General features: G+C 48.3%; 1 protein-coding gene across 1 annotated transcript in view; it reads left to right on the forward strand.

The window, feature by feature from the left end:
- The window catches only part of LOC140399980 (uncharacterized), a 183,638-nt gene extending 162,922 nt beyond the window's left edge, over nucleotides 1–20,716 (forward strand). The window contains exons 11-13 of the mRNA XM_072489481.1: nucleotides 11,914–12,035; nucleotides 20,147–20,331; nucleotides 20,529–20,716. Of these exons, the coding sequence (XP_072345582.1) occupies nucleotides 11,914–12,035; nucleotides 20,147–20,331; nucleotides 20,529–20,627 (406 nt within the window). The 3' untranslated portion in view covers nucleotides 20,628–20,716. The remainder of the gene's footprint in view (nucleotides 1–11,913; nucleotides 12,036–20,146; nucleotides 20,332–20,528) is intronic.
- The last annotated feature ends 730 nt before the right edge of the window (nucleotides 20,717–21,446 follow it).

Genomic DNA, 21,446 nt, shown 5'->3' on the forward strand with positions numbered 1-21,446 from the left:
TGCAGCAGGAGTTCAGGGAGCTAGGCAGAAAGTTAAAGGACAGGACCTCGAGGGTTGTAATCTCGGGATTACTCCCTGTGCCACGTGCCAGTGAGGCTAGAAATAGGAAGATAGAGCAGACAAACACGTGGCTAAACAGCTGGTGTAGGAGGGAGGGTTTCCGTTTTCTGGACCACTGGGAGCTCTTCCGGGGCAGGTGTGACCTGTATAAGATGGACGGGTTGCATCTAAACCGGAGAGGCATAAATATCCTGGCCGCGAGGTTTGCTAGTGTCACACGGGAGGGTTTAAACTAGTATGGCAGGGGGGTGGGTACGGGAGCAATAGGTCAGAAGGTGAGAGCATTGAGGGAGAACTAGGGAATAGGGACAGTGTGGCTCTGAGGCAGAGCAGACGGGGAAAAGTTGCTGAACACAGCGGGTCTGGTGGCCTGAAGTGCATATGTTTTAATGCAAGGAGCATTACGGGTAAGGCAGATGAACTTAGAGCTTGGATTACTACTTGGAACTATGATGTTATTGCCATTACAGAGACCTGGTTGAGGGAAGGGCAGGATTGGCAGCTAAACGTTCCAGGATTTAGATGTTTCAGGCGGGATAGAGGGGGATGTAAAAGGGGAGGCGGAGTTGCGCTACTTGTTCGGGAGAATATCACAGCTATACTGCGAGAGGACACCTCAGAGGGCAGTGAGGCTATATGGGTAGAGATCAGGAATAAGAAGGGTGCAGTCACAATGTTGGGGGTATACTACAGGCCTCCCAACAGCCAGCGGGAGATAGAGGAGCAGATAGGTAGACAGATTTTGGAAAAGAGTAAAAACAACAGGGTTGTGGTGATGGGAGACTTCAACTTCCCCAATATTGACTGGGACTCACTTAGTGCCAGGGGCTTAGACGGGGCAGAGTTTGTAAGGAGCATCCAGGAGGGCTTCTTAAAACAATATGTAAACAGTCCAACTAGGGAAGGGGCGGTACTGGACCTGGTATTGGGGAATGAGCCCGGCCAGGTGGTAGATGTTTCAGTAGGGGAGCATTTCGGTAACAGTGACCACAATTCAGTAAGTTTTAAAGTACTGGTGGACAAGGATAAGAGTGGTCCGAGGATGAATGTGCTAAATTGGGGGAAGGCTAATTATGACAATATTAGGCGGGAACTGAAGAACATAGATTGGGGGCGGATGTTTGAGGGCAAATCAACATCTGACATGTGGGAGGCTTTCAAGTGTCAGTTGAAGGGAATACAGGACAGGCATGTTCCTGTGAGGAAGAAAGATAAATACGGCAATTTTCGGGAACCTTGGATGACGAGTGATATTGTAGGCCTCGTCAAAAAGAAAAAGGAGGCATTTGTCAGGGCTAAAAGGCTGGGAACAGACGAAGCCTGTGTGGCATATAAGGAAAGTAGGAAGGAACTTAAGCAAGGAGTCAGGAGGGCTAGAAGGGGTCATGAAAAGTCATTGGCAAATAGGGTTAAGGAAAATCCCAAGGCTTTTTACACTTACATAAAAAGCAAGAGGGTAGCCAGGGAAAGGGTTGGCCCACTGAAAGATAGGCAAGGGAATCTATGTGTGGAGCCAGAGGAAATGGGCGAGGTACTAAATGAATACTTTGCATCAGTATTCACCAAAGAGAAGGAATTGGTAGATGTTGAGTCTGGAGAAGGGGGTGTAGATAGCCTGGGTCACATTGTGATCCAAAAAGACGAGGTGTTGGGTGTCTTAAAAAATATTAAGGTAGATAAGTCCCCAGGGCCTGATGGGATCTACCCCAGAATACTGAAGGAGGCTGGAGAGGAAATTGCTGAGGCCTTGACAGAAATCTTTGGATCCTCGCTGTCTTCAGGGGATGTCCCGGAGGACTGGAGAATAGCCAATGTTGTTCCTCTGTTTAAGAAGGGTAGCAAGGATAATCCCGGGAACTACAGGCCGGTGAGCCTTACTTCAGTGGTAGGGAAATTACTGGAGAGAATTCTTCGAGACAGGATCTACTCCCATTTGGAAGCAAATGGACGTATTAGTGAGAGGCAGCACGGTTTTGTGAAGGGGAGGTCGTGTCTCACTAACTTGATAGAGTTTTTCGAGGAGGTCACTAAGATGATTGATGCAGGTAGGGCAGTGGATGTTGTCTACATGGACTTCAGTAAGGCCTTTGACAAGGTCCCTCATGGTAGACTAGTACAAAAGGTGAAGTCACACGGGATCAGGGGTGAGCTGGCAAGGTGGATTCAGAACTGGCTAGGCCATAGAAGGCAGAGGGTAGCAATGGAGGGATGCTTTTCTAATTGGAGGGCTGTGACCAGTGGTGTTCCACAGGGATCAGTGCTGGGACCTTTGCTGTTTGTAGTATATATAAATGATTTGGAGGAAAATGTAACTGGTCTGATTAGTAAGTTTGCAGACGACACAAAGGTTGGTGGAATTGCGGATAGCGATGAGGACTGTCTGAGGATACAGCAGGATTTAGGTTGTCTGGAGACTTGGGCGGAGAGATGGCAGATGGAGTTTAATCCGGACAAATGTGAGGTAATGCATTTTGGAAGGGCTAATGCAGGTAGGGAATATACAGTGAATGGTAGAACCCTCAAGAGTATTGAAAGTCAAAGAGATCTAGGAGTACAGGTCCACAGGTCATTGAAAGGGGCAACACAGGTGGAGAAGGTAGTCAAGAAGGCATACGGCATGCTTGCCTTCATTGGACGGGGCATTGAGTATAAGAATTGGCAAGTCATGTTGCAGCTGTATAGAACCTTAGTTAGGCCACACTTGGAGTATAGTGTTCAATTCTGGTCGCCACACTACCAGAAGGATGTGGAGGCTTTAGAGAGGGTGCAGAAGAGATTTACCAGAATGTTGCCTGGTATGGAGGGCATAAGCTATGAGGAGCGATTGAATAAACTCGGTTTGTTCTCTCTGGAACGAAGGAGGTTGAGGGGCGACCTGATAGAGGTCTACAAAATTATGAGGGGCATAGACAGAGTGGATAGTCAGAGGCTTTTCCCCAGGGTAGAGGGGTCAATTACTAGGGGGCATAGGTTTAAGGTGAGAGGGGCAAGGTTTAGAGTAGATGTACGAGGCAAGTTTTTTACGCAGAGGGTAGTGGGTGCCTGGAACTCGCTACCGGAGGAGGTAGTGGAAGCAGGGACGATAGGGACATTTAAGGGGCATCTTGACAAATATATGAATAGGATGGGAATAGAAGGATACGGACCCAGGAAGTGTAGAAGATTGTAGTTTAGTCGGGCAGTATGGTCGGCGCGGGCTTGGAGGGCCGAAGGGCCTGTTCCTGTGCTGTACATTTCTTTGTTCTTTGTTCTTTGTTCTCACTCTCTATCCCGGGTTTATTCTCACTCTCTATCCCGGGTTTATTCTCACTCTCTATCCCGGGTTTATTCACTCTCTATCCCGGGTTTATTCTCACTCTCTATCCCGGGTTTATTCTCACTCTCTATCCCGGGTTTATTCTCACTCTCTATCCCGGGTTTATTCTCACTCTCTATCCCGGGTTTATTCTCACTCTCTATCCCGGGTTTATTCTCACTCTCTATCCCGGGTTTATTCACACTCTCTGTCCCGGGTTTATTCTCACTCTCTATCCCGGGTTTATTCTCACTCTCTATCCCGGGTTTATTCACTCTCTATCCCGGGTTTATTCTCACTCTCTATCCCGGGTTTATTCTCACTCACTATCCCGGGTTTATTCTCACTCTCTATCCCGGGTTTATTCTCACTCTCTATCCCGGGTTTATTCACTCTCTATCCCGTGTTTATTCTCACTCTCTATCCCGGGTTTATTCTCACTCTCTATCCCGGGTTTATTCTCACTCTCTATCCCGGGTTTATTCTCACTCTCTATCCCGGGTTTATTCTGACTCTCTATCCCGGGTTTATTCTCACTCTCTATCCCGGGTTTATTCTCACTCTCTATCCCGGGTTTATTCTCACACTCTATCCCGGGTTTATTCTCACTCTCTATCCCGGGTTTATTCTCACTCTCTATCCCGGGTTTATTCTCACTCTCTATCCCGGGTTTATTCTCACTCTCTATCCCGGGTTTATTCTCGCTCTCTATCCCGGGTTTATTCTCGCTCTCTATCCCCGGTTTATTCTCACTCTATCCCGGGTTTATTCTCACTCTCTATCCCGGGTTTATTCTCACTCTCTATCCCGGGTTTATTCTCACTCTCTATCCCGGGTTTATTCTCACTCTCTATCCCGGGTTTATTCTCACTCTCTATCCCGGGTTTATTCTCACTCTCTATCCCGGGTTTATTCTCACTCTCTATCCCGGGTTTATTCTCACTCTCTATCCCAGGTTTATTCTCACTCTCTGTCCCGGGTTTATTCTCACTCTCTGTCCCGGGTTTATTCTCACTCTCTGTCCCGGGTTTATTCTCACTCTCTTTCCGGGTTTATTCTCACTCTCTATCCCGGGTTTATTCTCACTCTCTGTCCCGGGTTTATTCTCACTCTCTGTCCCGGGTTTATTTTCACTCTCTATCCCGGGTTTATTCTCACTCTCTATCCCGGGTTTATTCTCACTCTCTATCCCGGGTTTATTCTCACTCTCTATCCCGGGTTTATTCTCACTCTCTATCCCGGGTTTATTCTCACTCTCTATCCCGGGTTTATTCTCACTCTCTATCCCGGGTTTATTCTCACTCTCTATCCCGGGTTTATTCTCACTCTCTATCCCGTGTTTATTCTCACTCTATCCCCGGTTTATTCTCACTCTCTATCCCGGGTTTATTCTCACTCTCTATCCCGGGTTTATTCTCACTCTCTATCCCGGGTTTATTCTCACTCACTATCCCGGGCTTATTCTCACTCTCTATCCCGGGTTTATTCTCACTCTCTATCCTGGGTTTATTCACTCTCTATCCCGGGTTTATTCTCACTCTCTATCCCGGGTTTATTCTCACTCTCTATCCCGGGTTTAATCTCACTCTCTATCCCGGGTTTATTCTCACTCTCTATCCCGGGTTTATTCTCACTCTCTATCCCGGGTTTATTCTCACTCTCTATCCCGGGTTTATTCTCACTCTCTATCCCGGGTTTATACTCACTCTCTGTCCCGGGTTTATTCACACTCTCTGTCCCGGGTTTATTCTCACTCTCTATCCCGGGTTTATTCTCACTCTCTATCCCGGGTTTATTCTCACTCTCTATCCCGGGTTTATTCTCACTCACTATCCCGGGTTTATTCTCACTCTCTATCCCGGGTTTATTCTCACTCTCTATCCTGGGTTTATTCACTCTCTATCCCGGGTTTATTCTCACTCTCTATCCCGGGTTTATTCTCACTCTCTATCCCGGGTTTATTCTCACTCTCTATCCCGGGTTTATTCTCACTCTCTATCCCGGGTTTATTCTCACACTCTATCCCGGGTTTATTCTCACTCTCTATCCCGGGTTTATTCTCACTCTCTATCCTGGGTTTATTCTCGCTCTCTATCCCGGGTTTATTCTCGCTCTCTGTCCCCGGTTTATTCTCACTCTATCCCGGGTTTATTCTCACTCTCTATCCCGGGTTTATTCTCACTCTCTATCCCGGGTTTATTCTCACTCTCTATCCCGGGTTTATTCTCACTCTCTATCCCGGATTTCGGCGGCAGCGGTGCGCAGGGGCCTTCTTGGAGGTGAGTAGTGAATTTAAAACCACTTACCTTTACAGGAGCAGCCCTTTGGATTTCGGCGGCAGCGGTGCGCAGGGGCCTTCTGGGAGGTGAGTAGTTAGTTTAAAACCACTTACCTTTACAGGAGCAGCCCTTTGGATTTCGGCGGCAGCGGTGCGCAGGGGCCTTCTTGGAGGTGAGTAGTGAATTTAAAACCACTTACCTTTACAGGAGCAGCCCTTTGGATTTCGGCGGCAGCGGTGCGCAGGGGCCTTCTGGGAGGTGAGTAGTTAGTTTAAAAACCTTACCTTTACAGGAGCAGCCCATTGGATTTTGGTGCGCAGGGGCCTTCTTGGAGGTGAGTAGTGACAGCAGTTTTATTTGTTTTTATATAAGGCGGGAACCGGAAGTTCTACCTCTGGCAAGTGCCCCCCCCCCCCCAACCAATAAATTCTGGTGGAGAGGAAACCCGAGACACTACACGTGTAGTGTCTCCCACCCGCCCTCCTCCTCTAACCTAATAATAAGACCCATTGGTGTAAGGTAAGTGCCATATTATATTATTAGCATTGTGCAGGTCAAGGATCGGTGGTGGAGGAGCAGTCTCTGTCAGCGAGAGAACCTGAGAACATCTCAGACACTCAGAAGGCAAGTAAGTGATTTTTACTTTTATACCTTTTTTCAAATTGTGTGTGTCGGGGGGGAAATTGAAGCGACATCACAGAAAAGCTGTGACCTGAGTGGCTGGTTGGGATTCTAACCTAAATTTAAAAAATATTTGAGTATTTGGGAACTAATTAAACATAATAACTTAATTATAATTTAGAGGATATCTAAGCCAGAGATCGGAGAGTATTATAGTTAGCTATCGCATTTCTATTAGAAATTTAGTGCTAGGAAACAGATAGTTGACAGTAACTTTGCAATTTAAAAAAAAAAAAAAAGTATTTATAAAAAAAAAAGACAAATTTTAATTTTAATTAATTGACGCAATGTCAGTTAGAGGGGTGCTGTGCTCTGACTGTGAGATGTGGCAGGTCCGGGAGGCTTCCAGCGTCCCGGGTGGCTTCATCTGCAGAAAGTGCACCCAACTGGAGCTCCTCACAGACCGCATGGTTCGGTTGGAGCAGCAATTGGATGCACTTAGGAGCATGCAGGTGGCGGAAAGCGTCATAGATCGCAGTTATGTAAATGTGGTCACACCCAAGGTGCAGGCAGAGAAATGGGTGACCACCAGAAAGGGCAGGCAGTCAGTGCAGGAATCCCCTGTGGTTGTCCCCCTCTCGAACAGATATACCCCTTTGGATACTGTCGGGGGGGATAGCCTATCAGGGGAAAACAGCAGCAGCCAGAGCAGTGGCACCACGGCTGGCTCTGATGTTCAGAAGGGAGGGTCAAAGCGCAGAAGAGTAATAGTAATAGGGGACTCTATAGTCAGGGGCACAGATAGGCGCTTCTGTGGACGTGAAAGAGACTCCAGGATGGTATGTTGCCTCCCTGGTGCCAGGGTCCAGGATGTCTCCGAACGGGTAGAGGGAATTCTGAAGGGGGAGGGCAAACAGGCAGAGGTCGTTGTACATATTGGTACTAACGACATAGGCAGGAAGGGGCATGAGGTCCTGCAGCAGGAGTTCAGGGAGCTAGGCAGAAAGTTAAAGGACAGGACCTCGAGGGTTGTAATCTCGGGATTACTCCCTGTGCCACGTGCCAGTGAGGCTAGAAATAGGAAGATAGAGCAGACAAACACGTGGCTAAACAGCTGGTGTAGGAGGGAGGGTTTCCGTTTTCTGGACCACTGGGAGCTCTTCCGGGGCAGGTGTGACCTGTATAAGATGGACGGGTTGCATCTAAACCGGAGAGGCATAAATATCCTGGCCGCGAGGTTTGCTAGTGTCACACGGGAGGGTTTAAACTAGTATGGCAGGGGGGTGGGTACGGGAGCAATAGGTCAGAAGGTGAGAGCATTGAGGGAGAACTAGGGAATAGGGACAGTGTGGCTCTGAGGCAGAGCAGACGGGGAAAAGTTGCTGAACACAGCGGGTCTGGTGGCCTGAAGTGCATATGTTTTAATGCAAGGAGCATTACGGGTAAGGCAGATGAACTTAGAGCTTGGATTACTACTTGGAACTATGATGTTATTGCCATTACAGAGACCTGGTTGAGGGAAGGGCAGGATTGGCAGCTAAACGTTCCAGGATTTAGATGTTTCAGGCGGGATAGAGGGGGATGTAAAAGGGGAGGCGGAGTTGCGCTACTTGTTCGGGAGAATATCACAGCTATACTGCGAGAGGACACCTCAGAGGGCAGTGAGGCTATATGGGTAGAGATCAGGAATAAGAAGGGTGCAGTCACAATGTTGGGGGTATACTACAGGCCTCCCAACAGCCAGCGGGAGATAGAGGAGCAGATAGGTAGACAGATTTTGGAAAAGAGTAAAAACAACAGGGTTGTGGTGATGGGAGACTTCAACTTCCCCAATATTGACTGGGACTCACTTAGTGCCAGGGGCTTAGACGGGGCAGAGTTTGTAAGGAGCATCCAGGAGGGCTTCTTAAAACAATATGTAAACAGTCCAACTAGGGAAGGGGCGGTACTGGACCTGGTATTGGGGAATGAGCCCGGCCAGGTGGTAGATGTTTCAGTAGGGGAGCATTTCGGTAACAGTGACCACAATTCAGTAAGTTTTAAAGTACTGGTGGACAAGGATAAGAGTGGTCCGAGGATGAATGTGCTAAATTGGGGGAAGGCTAATTATGACAATATTAGGCGGGAACTGAAGAACATAGATTGGGGGCGGATGTTTGAGGGCAAATCAACATCTGACATGTGGGAGGCTTTCAAGTGTCAGTTGAAGGGAATACAGGACAGGCATGTTCCTGTGAGGAAGAAAGATAAATACGGCAATTTTCGGGAACCTTGGATGACGAGTGATATTGTAGGCCTCGTCAAAAAGAAAAAGGAGGCATTTGTCAGGGCTAAAAGGCTGGGAACAGACGAAGCCTGTGTGGCATATAAGGAAAGTAGGAAGGAACTTAAGCAAGGAGTCAGGAGGGCTAGAAGGGGTCATGAAAAGTCATTGGCAAATAGGGTTAAGGAAAATCCCAAGGCTTTTTACACTTACATAAAAAGCAAGAGGGTAGCCAGGGAAAGGGTTGGCCCACTGAAAGATAGGCAAGGGAATCTATGTGTGGAGCCAGAGGAAATGGGCGAGGTACTAAATGAATACTTTGCATCAGTATTCACCAAAGAGAAGGAATTGGTAGATGTTGAGTCTGGAGAAGGGGGTGTAGATAGCCTGGGTCACATTGTGATCCAAAAAGACGAGGTGTTGGGTGTCTTAAAAAATATTAAGGTAGATAAGTCCCCAGGGCCTGATGGGATCTACCCCAGAATACTGAAGGAGGCTGGAGAGGAAATTGCTGAGGCCTTGACAGAAATCTTTGGATCCTCGCTGTCTTCAGGGGATGTCCCGGAGGACTGGAGAATAGCCAATGTTGTTCCTCTGTTTAAGAAGGGTAGCAAGGATAATCCCGGGAACTACAGGCCGGTGAGCCTTACTTCAGTGGTAGGGAAATTACTGGAGAGAATTCTTCGAGACAGGATCTACTCCCATTTGGAAGCAAATGGACGTATTAGTGAGAGGCAGCACGGTTTTGTGAAGGGGAGGTCGTGTCTCACTAACTTGATAGAGTTTTTCGAGGAGGTCACTAAGATGATTGATGCAGGTAGGGCAGTGGATGTTGTCTACATGGACTTCAGTAAGGCCTTTGACAAGGTCCCTCATGGTAGACTAGTACAAAAGGTGAAGTCACACGGGATCAGGGGTGAGCTGGCAAGGTGGATTCAGAACTGGCTAGGCCATAGAAGGCAGAGGGTAGCAATGGAGGGATGCTTTTCTAATTGGAGGGCTGTGACCAGTGGTGTTCCACAGGGATCAGTGCTGGGACCTTTGCTGTTTGTAGTATATATAAATGATTTGGAGGAAAATGTAACTGGTCTGATTAGTAAGTTTGCAGACGACACAAAGGTTGGTGGAATTGCGGATAGCGATGAGGACTGTCTGAGGATACAGCAGGATTTAGGTTGTCTGGAGACTTGGGCGGAGAGATGGCAGATGGAGTTTAATCCGGACAAATGTGAGGTAATGCATTTTGGAAGGGCTAATGCAGGTAGGGAATATACAGTGAATGGTAGAACCCTCAAGAGTATTGAAAGTCAAAGAGATCTAGGAGTACAGGTCCACAGGTCATTGAAAGGGGCAACACAGGTGGAGAAGGTAGTCAAGAAGGCATACGGCATGCTTGCCTTCATTGGACGGGGCATTGAGTATAAGAATTGGCAAGTCATGTTGCAGCTGTATAGAACCTTAGTTAGGCCACACTTGGAGTATAGTGTTCAATTCTGGTCGCCACACTACCAGAAGGATGTGGAGGCTTTAGAGAGGGTGCAGAAGAGATTTACCAGAATGTTGCCTGGTATGGAGGGCATAAGCTATGAGGAGCGATTGAATAAACTCGGTTTGTTCTCTCTGGAACGAAGGAGGTTGAGGGGCGACCTGATAGAGGTCTACAAAATTATGAGGGGCATAGACAGAGTGGATAGTCAGAGGCTTTTCCCCAGGGTAGAGGGGTCAATTACTAGGGGGCATAGGTTTAAGGTGAGAGGGGCAAGGTTTAGAGTAGATGTACGAGGCAAGTTTTTTACGCAGAGGGTAGTGGGTGCCTGGAACTCGCTACCGGAGGAGGTAGTGGAAGCAGGGACGATAGGGACATTTAAGGGGCATCTTGACAAATATATGAATAGGATGGGAATAGAAGGATACGGACCCAGGAAGTGTAGAAGATTGTAGTTTAGTCGGGCAGTATGGTCGGCGCGGGCTTGGAGGGCCGAAGGGCCTGTTCCTGTGCTGTACATTTCTTTGTTCTTTGTTCTTTGTTCTCACTCTCTATCCCGGGTTTATTCTCACTCTCTATCCCGGGTTTATTCTCACTCTCTATCCCGGGTTTATTCTCACTCTCTATCCCGGGTTTATTCTCACTCTCTATCCCGGGTTTATTCTCACTCTCTATCCCGGGTTTATTCTCACTCTCTATCCCGGGTTTATTCTCACTCTCTATCCCGGGTTTATTCTCACTCTCTATCCCGGGTTTATTCTCACTCTCTATCCCGGGTTTATTCTCACTCTCTATCCCGGGTTTATTCACACTCTCTGTCCCGGGTTTATTCTCACTCTCTATCCCGGGTTTATTCTCACTCTCTATCCCGGGTTTATTCACTCTCTATCCCGGGTTTATTCTCACTCTCTATCCCGGGTTTATTCTCACTCACTATCCCGGGTTTATTCTCACTCTCTATCCCGGGTTTATTCTCACTCTCTATCCCGGGTTTATTCACTCTCTATCCCGTGTTTATTCTCACTCTCTATCCCGGGTTTATTCTCACTCTCTATCCCGGGTTTATTCTCACTCTCTATCCCGGGTTTATTCTGACTCTCTATCCCGGGTTTATTCTCACTCTCTATCCCGGGTTTATTCTCACTCTCTATCCCGGGTTTATTCTCACTCTCTATCCCGGGTTTATTCTCACACTCTATCCCGGGTTTATTCTCACTCTCTATCCCGGGTTTATTCTCACTCTCTATCCCGGGTTTATTCTCGCTCTCTATCCCGGGTTTATTCTCGCTCTCTATCCCGGGTTTATTCTCGCTCTCTATCCCCGGTTTATTCTCACTCTATCCCGGGTTTATTCTCACTCTCTATCCCGGGTTTATTCTCACTCTCTATCCCGGGTTTATTCTCACTCTCTATCCCGGGTTTATTCTCACTCTCTATCCCGGGTTTATTCTCACTCTCTATCCCGGGTTTATTCTCACTCTCTATCCCGGGTTTATTCTCACTCTCTATCCCGGGTTTATTCTCACTCTCTATCCCGGGTTTATTCTCACTCTCTATCCCGGGTTTATTCTCACTCTCTATCCCGGGTTTATTCTCACTCTCTATCCCGGGTTTATTCTCACTCTCTATCCCGGGTTTATTCTCACTCTCTATCCCGGGTTTATTCTCACTCTCTATCCCGTGTTTATTCTCACTCTATCCCCGGTTTATTCTCACTCTCTATCCCGGGTTTATTCTCACTCTCTATCCCGGGTATATTCTCACTCTCTATCCCGGGTATATTCTCACTCTCTATCCCGGGTTTATTCTCACTCTCTATCCCGGGTTTATTCTCACTCTATCCCGAGTTTATTCTCACTCTTTCCCAGGTTATAGTTCATTCTGACCTCTCACTGTGCTTTTCACTCAGAAGTCGTGAGATGCCGGGACTCCCGGAGTTGTGCGGATCCGGACTGATCCTGGTGCTGCTGCTGGTCTCAGGGGGATCGAGTCCTGATCCCGGGGAGCCGGAGCCCGGCTGTCAACTTTACCGTAAGTCGGGTCAGGGAGCGAGGGAATGGGGAGATGAGAGAGAGAGAGAGACAGGGAGAGAGGCAGAGTTGGAGAGGGAGTAAGAGACAGAGAGACAGGCAAATTGGGAGAGAGTCAGAGAGATAGAATGAGGGAGAGAGACATCTTCTTTGGCAGAGAGAGCGGGATACCACAGATAGGGGAGCGAAATGACATATAGAATGTGAAAGAGTTGGAGGACCGAGAGACCGAGTGACTGATAGAGGGAGGGGGTCAGATTCATTGACCGAGAGAGAGAGGGATACCCACGGATAGAACATACAGTGCAGAAGAAGGCCATTCGGCCCATCGAGTCTGCACCGACCCACTTAATGAAATGAAATGAAAATCGCTTATTGTCACAAGTAGGCTTCAAATGAAGTTACTGTGAAAAGCCCCTAGTCGCCACATTCTGGCGCCTGTTCGGGGAGGCTGGTACGGCAATTGAACCGTGCTGCTGGCCTGCCTTGGTCTGCTTTCAAAGCCAGAGTTTTAGCCCTGTGCTATACCAGCCCCTGGTTCAGCCCTCACTTCCACCCTATCCCCGTAACCCAATAACCCCTCCTAACCTTTTTGATCACTAAGGGCAATTTAGCACGGCCAATCCACCTAACCTGCACATCTTTGGACACTAAGGGGCAATTTATCACGGCCAATCCACCTAACCTGCACGTCTTTGGACTGTGGGAGGAAACCGGAGCACCCGGAGGAAACCCACGCAGGCACGGGGGGAGAACGCGCAGACTCCGCACAGACAGTCACCCAAGCCGGGAATCGAACCTGGGAGCCTGGCGCTGTGAAGCCACAGTGCTAGCCACCGTGCTGCTCTCTGGGGGAGAGAGATGGACATAAAGTATATGAAAGAATTGGAGGAGGGAGAGACAGCGAGTCAGGCAGACCGGCATTGCGAGGGACACACACAGGGGCAGAAACAGAGGGACTGACACAGTGAGCATCTGAGGGAGGGAAAGAGAGACAGGGACATGGAGGAAACTCATGCTGAGGGGAGAGGGTGAACCAGGAGTGTCATGTGAGAGTACCTTCAAGAAATGAGTGTTTAAGAAGTGTACCTTTAAGAAATGGGTGTTTATAAATGGGTGTGTATATAAGTATCTGTAGTGAGAGTACCTTTAAGAAATGGGTGTTTATAAATGGGTGTGTATATAAGTATCTGTAGTGAGAGTACCTTTAAGAAATGGGTGTTTATAAATGGGTGTGTATATAAATATCTGTAATGAGAGTACCTTTAAGAAATGGGTGTTTATTACTGCAGTGATGTCAGAGTGTGGGTGGAGCTGGGCTGTCTGTCAGCTTTTTACTTTCGTTTTAGGCTGTTTGTTGCAGGGTGTGTTTTCGTTTCGTTTTCAGAGCTGGATAGCTGCAGTCACGGCCAGAAGGTGTATGAATCTCTCTCTCTAATCTAAAGACTGTAAATCGGTCCTGGTAATTTAAAACTAATAACAGCAGTGACTTTAACCTGATGTGCTTCTGTTAAAAGGTGTTTTAAGTGTGATGGATGTTAAAACGAAAGCTTAAAGGATTACTTAGTGTTGTATTCTTTGGGGGTTGTATTTGAATTGATGGTTGCTAAGATGTTCACTGTATGTTTTAAAAAGGTTAACTTGAGTTCATAGAATAAACATTGTTTTGCTTTAAAAAATACTTTTCCATTTCTGCTGTCCCACACCTGGAGAGTGGGCCGTGTGCTCCCCATACCACAATCTATTAAAAGTTGTGGGTCAGGGGAACTCCATTATACACTTTGGGGTTCTCTAAACCCTGACCATAACAAGAGACAAGGATAAAGTGTGAGGGACAGCTGAGGTTTGACGTATCCTCCAGCCCCTGGTGAGAGTGGGGTGAAAGCTTTGAGCGACTTCCTTAACCAGCCGCGGGGAGCTTCACCCAGGGGTTGTCAGCGAAAAGCACGATTCAGACACTCGAGTTTTAGACTTGAGTAAGGCTGACTTTCACGGGATGAGGCAGGGACGTGTCCGCTGTCCACAAGAAATGGGTGTTTACTACTGCAGTGATGTCAGAGAGTGGGCTGTCTGTCAGCTTTTTACTTTTGTTTTAGGCTGTTCGCTGCAGGGTGTGTGTTAGTTACGTTTTCAGAGCTGGATAACTGCAGTCACAGCCAGAAGGTGTCTGAATCTCTCTCTGTAATCTAAAGACTGTAAATCGATCCTGGTGATTTAAAACTAATAACAGCAGTGACTTGGGGAGATCTGTCAGTGGGTCAAACAAGTGGAGATCAGTGAGGAATATTTAAAGAAACATTTAACGAGAGCAAACGGAAAGAGGAAAAGGCTCCACTTCACGAAAAAAAACGGCCATGGGCAACTAAAGAGTTTAGGGACAGCATTAAACTAAAATAAAGGGCTCACAAAAAAGCAATGCACGGCACAGATCCGGATGAATGGATAGGTATAAAGACCAGCAAAGATCACAAAGCAGCTTATAAGAGCTACTAAAAAGGATTATGAACGGAAACTCGCGATCGGGGCCCACCGATCCGCGGGCGGGCCTGTGCCGTGGGGGCACTCTTTTCCTTCCGCTTTCGCCATGGTCTCTACTATGGCGGAGGCGGAAGAGACCCCCTCCACTGCGCATGCGCGGGGATGCCGTGAGCGGCCGCTGATGCTCCCGCGCATGTGCCACACGGCAAAGTCATTTCCGCGCCAGCTGGCGGGGCAGCAAAGGCCTTTCCCGCCAGCTGGCGGGGCGGAAATCAGTCCGGCGCGGGCCTAGCCCCTCAAGGTGAGGGCTCGGCCCCTCAAGATGCGGAGAATTCCGCACCTTTGGGACGGCGCAATGCCGGACTGATTCGCGCCGTTTTTGGCGCCGGTCGGCGGACATCGCGCCGATTGCGGAGAATCCCGCCCATTGTCACTGACGATGGGGACATGGCCAGGCAGGTTGAACAATTACTTTGCCTCAGTATTTGCAGGAGAAAAAACACTAAAGTCGGTGGTGTTGTCGACAGTGCGGAAGGATGTTGCAGGTTACAGAGGGATATAGATAAGCTGCAGAGCTGGGCCGAGAGGTGGCAAATGGAGTTTAATGTAGAGAAGTGTGAGGTGATTCACTTTGGAAGGAATAACAGGAATGCGGAATATTTGGCTAATGGTAAAATTCTTGGAAGTGTGGATGAGCAGAGGGATCTCGGTGTCCATGTACATAGATCCCTGAAAGTTGCCACCCAGGTTGATAGGGTTGTGAAGAAGGCCTATGGTGTGTTGGCCTTTATTGGTAGAGGGATTGAGTTCCGGAGTCAGGAGGTCATGTTGCAGCTGTACAAAACCCTGGTACGGCCTCATTTGGAGTATTGCGTACAGTTCTGGTCACCGCATTATAGGAAGGACGTGGAAGCTTTGGAACGGGTGCAGAGGAGATTTACCAGGATGTTGCTGGTATGGAGGGAAAATCTTATGAGGAAAGGCTGATGGACTTGAGGTTGTTTTCGTTAGAGAGAAGAAGGTTAAGAGGAGACTTAATAGAGGCATACAAAATGATCAGAGGGTTAGATAGGGTGGACAGTGAGAGCCTTCTCCCGCGGATGGATATGGCTGGCACAAGGGGACATAACTTTAAACTGAGGGGTAATAGATATAGGACAGAGGTCAGAGGTAGGTTCTTTACGCAAAGAGTAGTGAGGCCGTGGAATGCCCTACCTGCTACAGTAGTGAACTCGCCAACATTGAGGGCATTTAAAAGTTTATTGGATAAACATATGGATGATAATGGCATAGTGTAGGTTAGATGGCTTTTGTTTCGGTGCAACATCGTGGGCCGAAGGGCCTGTACTGCGCTGTATCGTTCTATGTTCTATGTTCTAAAAGGAGGATAAGTTATCGGAAGTCCCCCCCAAAATTAATAGTCGATAGAGGACAATGTTAGTCCAATTGACGTAAATACAGCGTCAGTATCGAGGAAATTGGAAAGTGACAAATCGCCAGGATCTGACGGTTTCCACCGGAGGGTGTTAACGGAAGTCGGGGAGCGCATTGTAGATGCCCTAATTATAATACTCCAGAGTTTCCCAGATTCAGGAGCAGTTCCTCTGGATTGGAGAATCGCTCATGTCACTCCGTCTTTTAAGAAGGGTGGAAGGGGGAGACCAGGGGATTACAGAGCAGTCAGCCTAACGTCTGTGGTGGGGAATTTGCTGGTGTCTATAATCAGGGATAGGGGAGCTGAACACCTTGAAAAACGTTGTTCGATCAGGAAGACCCAGCATGGATTTGTGAAGGTGGATTTGTGAAGGGAAGGTCATGCCTGACTAATCTTATTGACTCTTTTGAAGAGGTGACTAAGGTTGGTGGACAAGGGGAATGTCGATGGATGTCGCTTATATGGACTTCCAGACGCCATTTGATAAAGTCCCACACAAGAGACTATTCACCACGGTGGAAGCCCACGGAGTTGAGGGCAACACAATGGCACAGTGGTTAGCGCTGTTGCTTCACAGCGCTAGGGTCCCGGGTTCGATTCCCGGCTTGGGTCACTGGCTGTGTGGAGTTTGCACGTTCTCCCCGTGTCTGCGTGGGTTTCCTCCGGGTGCTCTGGTTTCCTCCCACAGTCCAAAAATGTGCAGGTTAGGTGGATTGGCCGTGCTAAATTGCCCCTTAGTGTCCAAAAAGGTTGGGTGGGGTTACGGAGATAGGGTGGAGACGTGGGCTTGGGTAGGGTGCTCTTAGACTCGATGGGCCGAATGGCCTCCTTCAGCACTGTAAATTCTATTGACATGGTTAGGAACTTGGTTGAGTGGCAGGTGACAGAGAGTGGGGAGTATGGGTAATTACTCCAATTGGCAGGAGGTGACCAGTGGTACACCACAGGGACCTGTGTTGGGGCCTCGATTATCCACGCTGTTCATTAATGACTTGGATGATGGAAAAGAAAGTCACATATCCAAATTTGCGGATGATACAGAGTTAGGCAGCATTGTAGACATTCCAGATGACTAACCTTTATATCTCGTGGATTAGAACATAGAACATAGAAAAATACAGCACAGAACAGGCCCTTCGGCCCACGATGTTGTGCCGAACCTTTGTCCTAGATTAAGGACAAATTAATCTACACCCCATCATTCTACCGTAATCCATGTACCTATCCAATAGCCGCTTGAAGGTCCCTAATGTTTCCGACTCAACTACTTCCACAGGCAGTGCATTCCATGCCCCCACTACTCTCTGGGTAAAGAACCTACCTCTGATATACCTCCTCTATCTTCCACCTTTCACCTTAAATTTATGTCCCCTCGTAATGGTTTGTTCCACCCGGGGGAAAAGTCTCTGACTGTCCACTCTATCTATTCCACTGATCATCTTATAAACCTCTATCAAGTCGCCCCTCATCCTTCTCCGTTCTAATGAGAAAAGGCCTAGCACCCTCAACCTTTCCTCGTAAGACCTACTCTCCATTCCAGGCAACATCCTGGTAAATCTCCTTTGCACCTTTTCCAAAGCTTCCACATCCTTCCTAAAATTGGAGTATAAAGACACAGGGGTTACACTGCAGCTTTACAAAACCCTGGTTAGCCCCCACTTGGAGTCACTGGGAGCAATTCTGGGCACCACACCTTAGGAAGGATATTTTAGCCTTGGAGGGACAGCAACGTAGGTTTACAAAAATGATACCTGGACTACAGGGGCTGCGTTACGAAGAGAGATTACTCAAGTTAGACCTTTTTTTTCTTGAATTTAGAAGATTAACGGATGATCTGATCGAAGTCGTCAAGATATTAACATGGATAGATAAGCATAAACTATTTGCACTAGTTGGAGATTCTGAAACGAGGGGGCATCGTCTAAAAATGAGGGCCAGACTGTTCAGGAGAGATGTTAGGAAGAATTTCTGCACTCAAAGGGTGGGAGAGGTTTGGAACCCTCTCCCACAAACAGCTGGTGGAGTTAGATCATTTCATTTTAAATCTGAGATAGATTTCTGTTAAGCAAAGATATTGAGGGATGTGGGCCAAAGGTACGGAGTTAGGTCACATTTGTTGTGGGGCAGGGTTTAGAGAAGCCCAAAGTGGATCATGGAGTTCACCTGACCCACAACTTTTACTAGATTGTGGTATGGGGAGCACACGGCCCACTCTACAGGTGTGGTACAGCAGAAATGGAAAGGTATTTTTTAAAGCAAAACAATGTTTATTCTATGAACTCAAGTTAACCTTTTTAAAACATACAGTGAACATCTCCGCAACCATCAATTCAAATACAACCCCCAAAGAATACAACACTAAGTAATCCTTTAAGCTTTCCTTTTAACATCCAGAAGACTTTTTTAAAAAAAACCTTTAAACAGAAGCACATCAGGTTAAAGTCACTACTGAGAGCAGTTATTAGTTTTAAATCACCAAAGGAGCGATTTACAGTTTTAAATTACAGAGAGAGAGGCTAATACCCCTTCTGGCTGTGACTGCAGCTATCCAGCTCTGAAAACGAAACTAAAACACACCCTGCAGCAAACAGCCTAAAACGAATGTAAAAAGCTGACAGACAGCCCAGCTCCACCCACTCTCTGACATCACTGCAGTAGTAAACATCCATTTCTAAAAGGTACTCTCACTACAGACACTTATATACACACCCATTTATAAACACCCATTTCTTAAAGGTACTCTCACTACAGATACTTATATACAGCCATGATCTTATTGAATGGCGGGCAGGCTCGAGGGGCTGAATGGCTTCCTCCCGTTCCTATGTCCCCACCACAGATAGAAACAGGCGCCTATCCTCCCTCTGGACGGATGGCATTGTTGGTGTGGGGGGGGGGGGGGGCGCTGAAGGAATCTGTCAAGAGACAGTCCCTGAGCCACGTGGTGACACTTGGCACGTGGCCTATTAGGACCATAAGACATAGGAGCAGTGCTCGGACCACTGTTGTTTGTGATATACATAAATGATCTGGACGAAGGTATAGGCGGTCTGATTAGCAAGTTTGCAGATGATACTAAGATTGGTGGAGTTGCAGATAGCGAGGGGGACTGTCAGAGAATACAGCAAAATATAGATAGATTGGGGAGTTGGGCAGAGAAATGGCAGATGGAGTTTAATCCAGGCAAATGCGAGGTGATGCATTTTGGAAGATCCAATTCAAGAGCGGACTGTACGGTCAATGGAAGAGTCCTGGGGAAAATTGATGTACAGAGAGATCTGGGAGTTTAGGTCCATTGTACCCTGAAGGTGATAACGCAGGTCGATAGAGTGGTCAAGAAGGCAGACAGCATGCTTGCCTTCATCGGACGGGGTATTGAGTACAAGAGTCGGCAGGTCATGTTACAGTTGTGTAGGACTTTGGTTAGGCCACATTTGGAATACTGCGTGCAGTTCTGGTCGCCACATTACCAGAAGGATGTGGATGCTTTAGAGAGGGTGCAGAGGAGGTTCACCAGGATGTTGCCTGGTATGGAGAGTGCTAGCTATAAAGAAAGATTGAGTAGATTAGGATTGTTTTTGTTGGAAAGACGGAGCTTGAGGGGGGACCTGATTGAGGTCTACAAAATCATGAGAGGTATGGACAGGGTGGATAGCAACAAGCTTTTTCCAAGCGTGGGGGTGTCAATTACAAGGGGTCACGATTTCAAGGTGAGGGGGGTAAAGTTTAAGGGAGATGTGCGTGGAAAGTTTTTTACGCAGAGGGCGGTGGTGCCTGGAACGCTTTGCCAGCGGAGGTGGTAGAGGCGGGCACGATAGCATCATTTAAGATGCATCTAGACAGATACATGAACGGGCAGGGAACAGAGGGAAGTAGATCCTCGGAAAATAGGCGACAGGTTTAGATCGAGGATCTGGATCGGCGCAGGCTGGGAGGGCCGAAGGGCCTGTTCCTGGGCTGTCATTTTCTTTGTTCTTTCTTTGAGCAGAATTAAGCCACTCGGCCCATCGAGTCTGCTGTGCCATTCAATCATGTCGGTGGGAGTGTGGGGGGGAGGGGGGGGCTTGCTCTTGGGGGGGCGGGGGGGGGTAATTCCTATACAGGGTGCTGGGTGGGCTGAGTGAGCTGTACCTCTACGTCGTCTGAGTCACCCTCCCGCTCCGCCCTCCCCACCCCCCGACCTCCCCCCTCTCTTTCAGCCTTCAATGTGACCATCAAGAGTGACCGCCAGGGTACGTGCCAGGGGTCCCAGCTGATCCAGGCCTGTGTGGGTTACTGCGAGTCCAGTGCCTTCCCCTCCAAGTACTCCGTCCTGATGGCCAGCGGATTCAAACACAACATCACTTCCGTGTCGCAGTGCTGCACCATCACCAAGATGCAGAAGGTAATCCGATTGAAACCGTGTCGGGATCATCTCGCCCTGCCTCCATTCTTCTCTCACCCCCCCCGCCCCTACTCTCCTCATCTCTCTCATTCCGCAACTCCCCCCTCCCCTGCTCCATCTATCTCCCCTTCTCTCTCTCTCTCTCTGTGTTGGGTTGAGTCTCTGACTGGGATCCTGCTGTGCTTCCCTCCCCCCAGGTGAGAGTAAGGCTGTCCTGCGGCATCAGGAGGGAAGAGATTGAGATCTTCACTGCCAAATCCTGCCACTGCGACATGTGTCGACTGTCCCGGTATTGAAGACCCCAGCGTCCGACCGGTGCCCAGGATACCCCCCCCCCCGACCCCTCTGCCACCACCGCCCAAAGAAGGACTTTCATTCCTGTGGCGCTTCCATCTTGCAAGAACCAATAAAGTACTTGTTGAAATGTGGTCACTTGTTGTAAATAGATTTCGTAGAATTTACGGTGCAGAAGGAGGCCATTCGGCCCATCGAGTCCGCACCGGCTCTTGGAAAGAACGCCCCACTTAAGCCCACACCTCCACCCTATCCCCATAACCCAGTAACCCCAACGTTTTTGGACACTAAGGGCAATTTAGCATTGCCAATCCACCTAACCTGCACATCTTTGGATGTGAGAAACGCGACGGTCGGTTTACACACAGCAAGATCCCACGAACAGCAATGTGATAATGACCCAGGGGGTCTGTTTTTGGTGACGCTGGAGCCCTAGAGGCCCCTCCCCCCTCCCTCTCTCACCCCACCTCACAAGGGCAGGGCGTCGCTAATAACCTGCCGGTTGCTTTAGAAAAAAGGGACGTGTCGTCGAAGTTTTTCATCTCACACTCATCAGAACAGACCCAAGAATGCAGAGTCTTAAACTATCACAACAATTTACACTGTGGGAGAAAAGAGTCACGGAATTGACACGGCGCCTAAGGAGGCCATTCAGCCCATCGTTTCTGCACCCGCTCGCGAAATGAGCGTTATGATTTAGGGCCATTCCCCTGCCTTTTCCCTGTAATCCCTGCACATTGTTTCGATTCCAGTAATCGTCCTGCACCCTCTCGAAGGCCTCGATTGAACCTGCCTCCTCCCCACTTCCAGGCAGCGCAGCC

Source organism: Scyliorhinus torazame, chromosome 24 (genome assembly GCF_047496885.1).
Source record: "Scyliorhinus torazame isolate Kashiwa2021f chromosome 24, sScyTor2.1, whole genome shotgun sequence".
NCBI classification, from domain to species: Eukaryota; Metazoa; Chordata; class Chondrichthyes; order Carcharhiniformes; family Scyliorhinidae; genus Scyliorhinus; species Scyliorhinus torazame.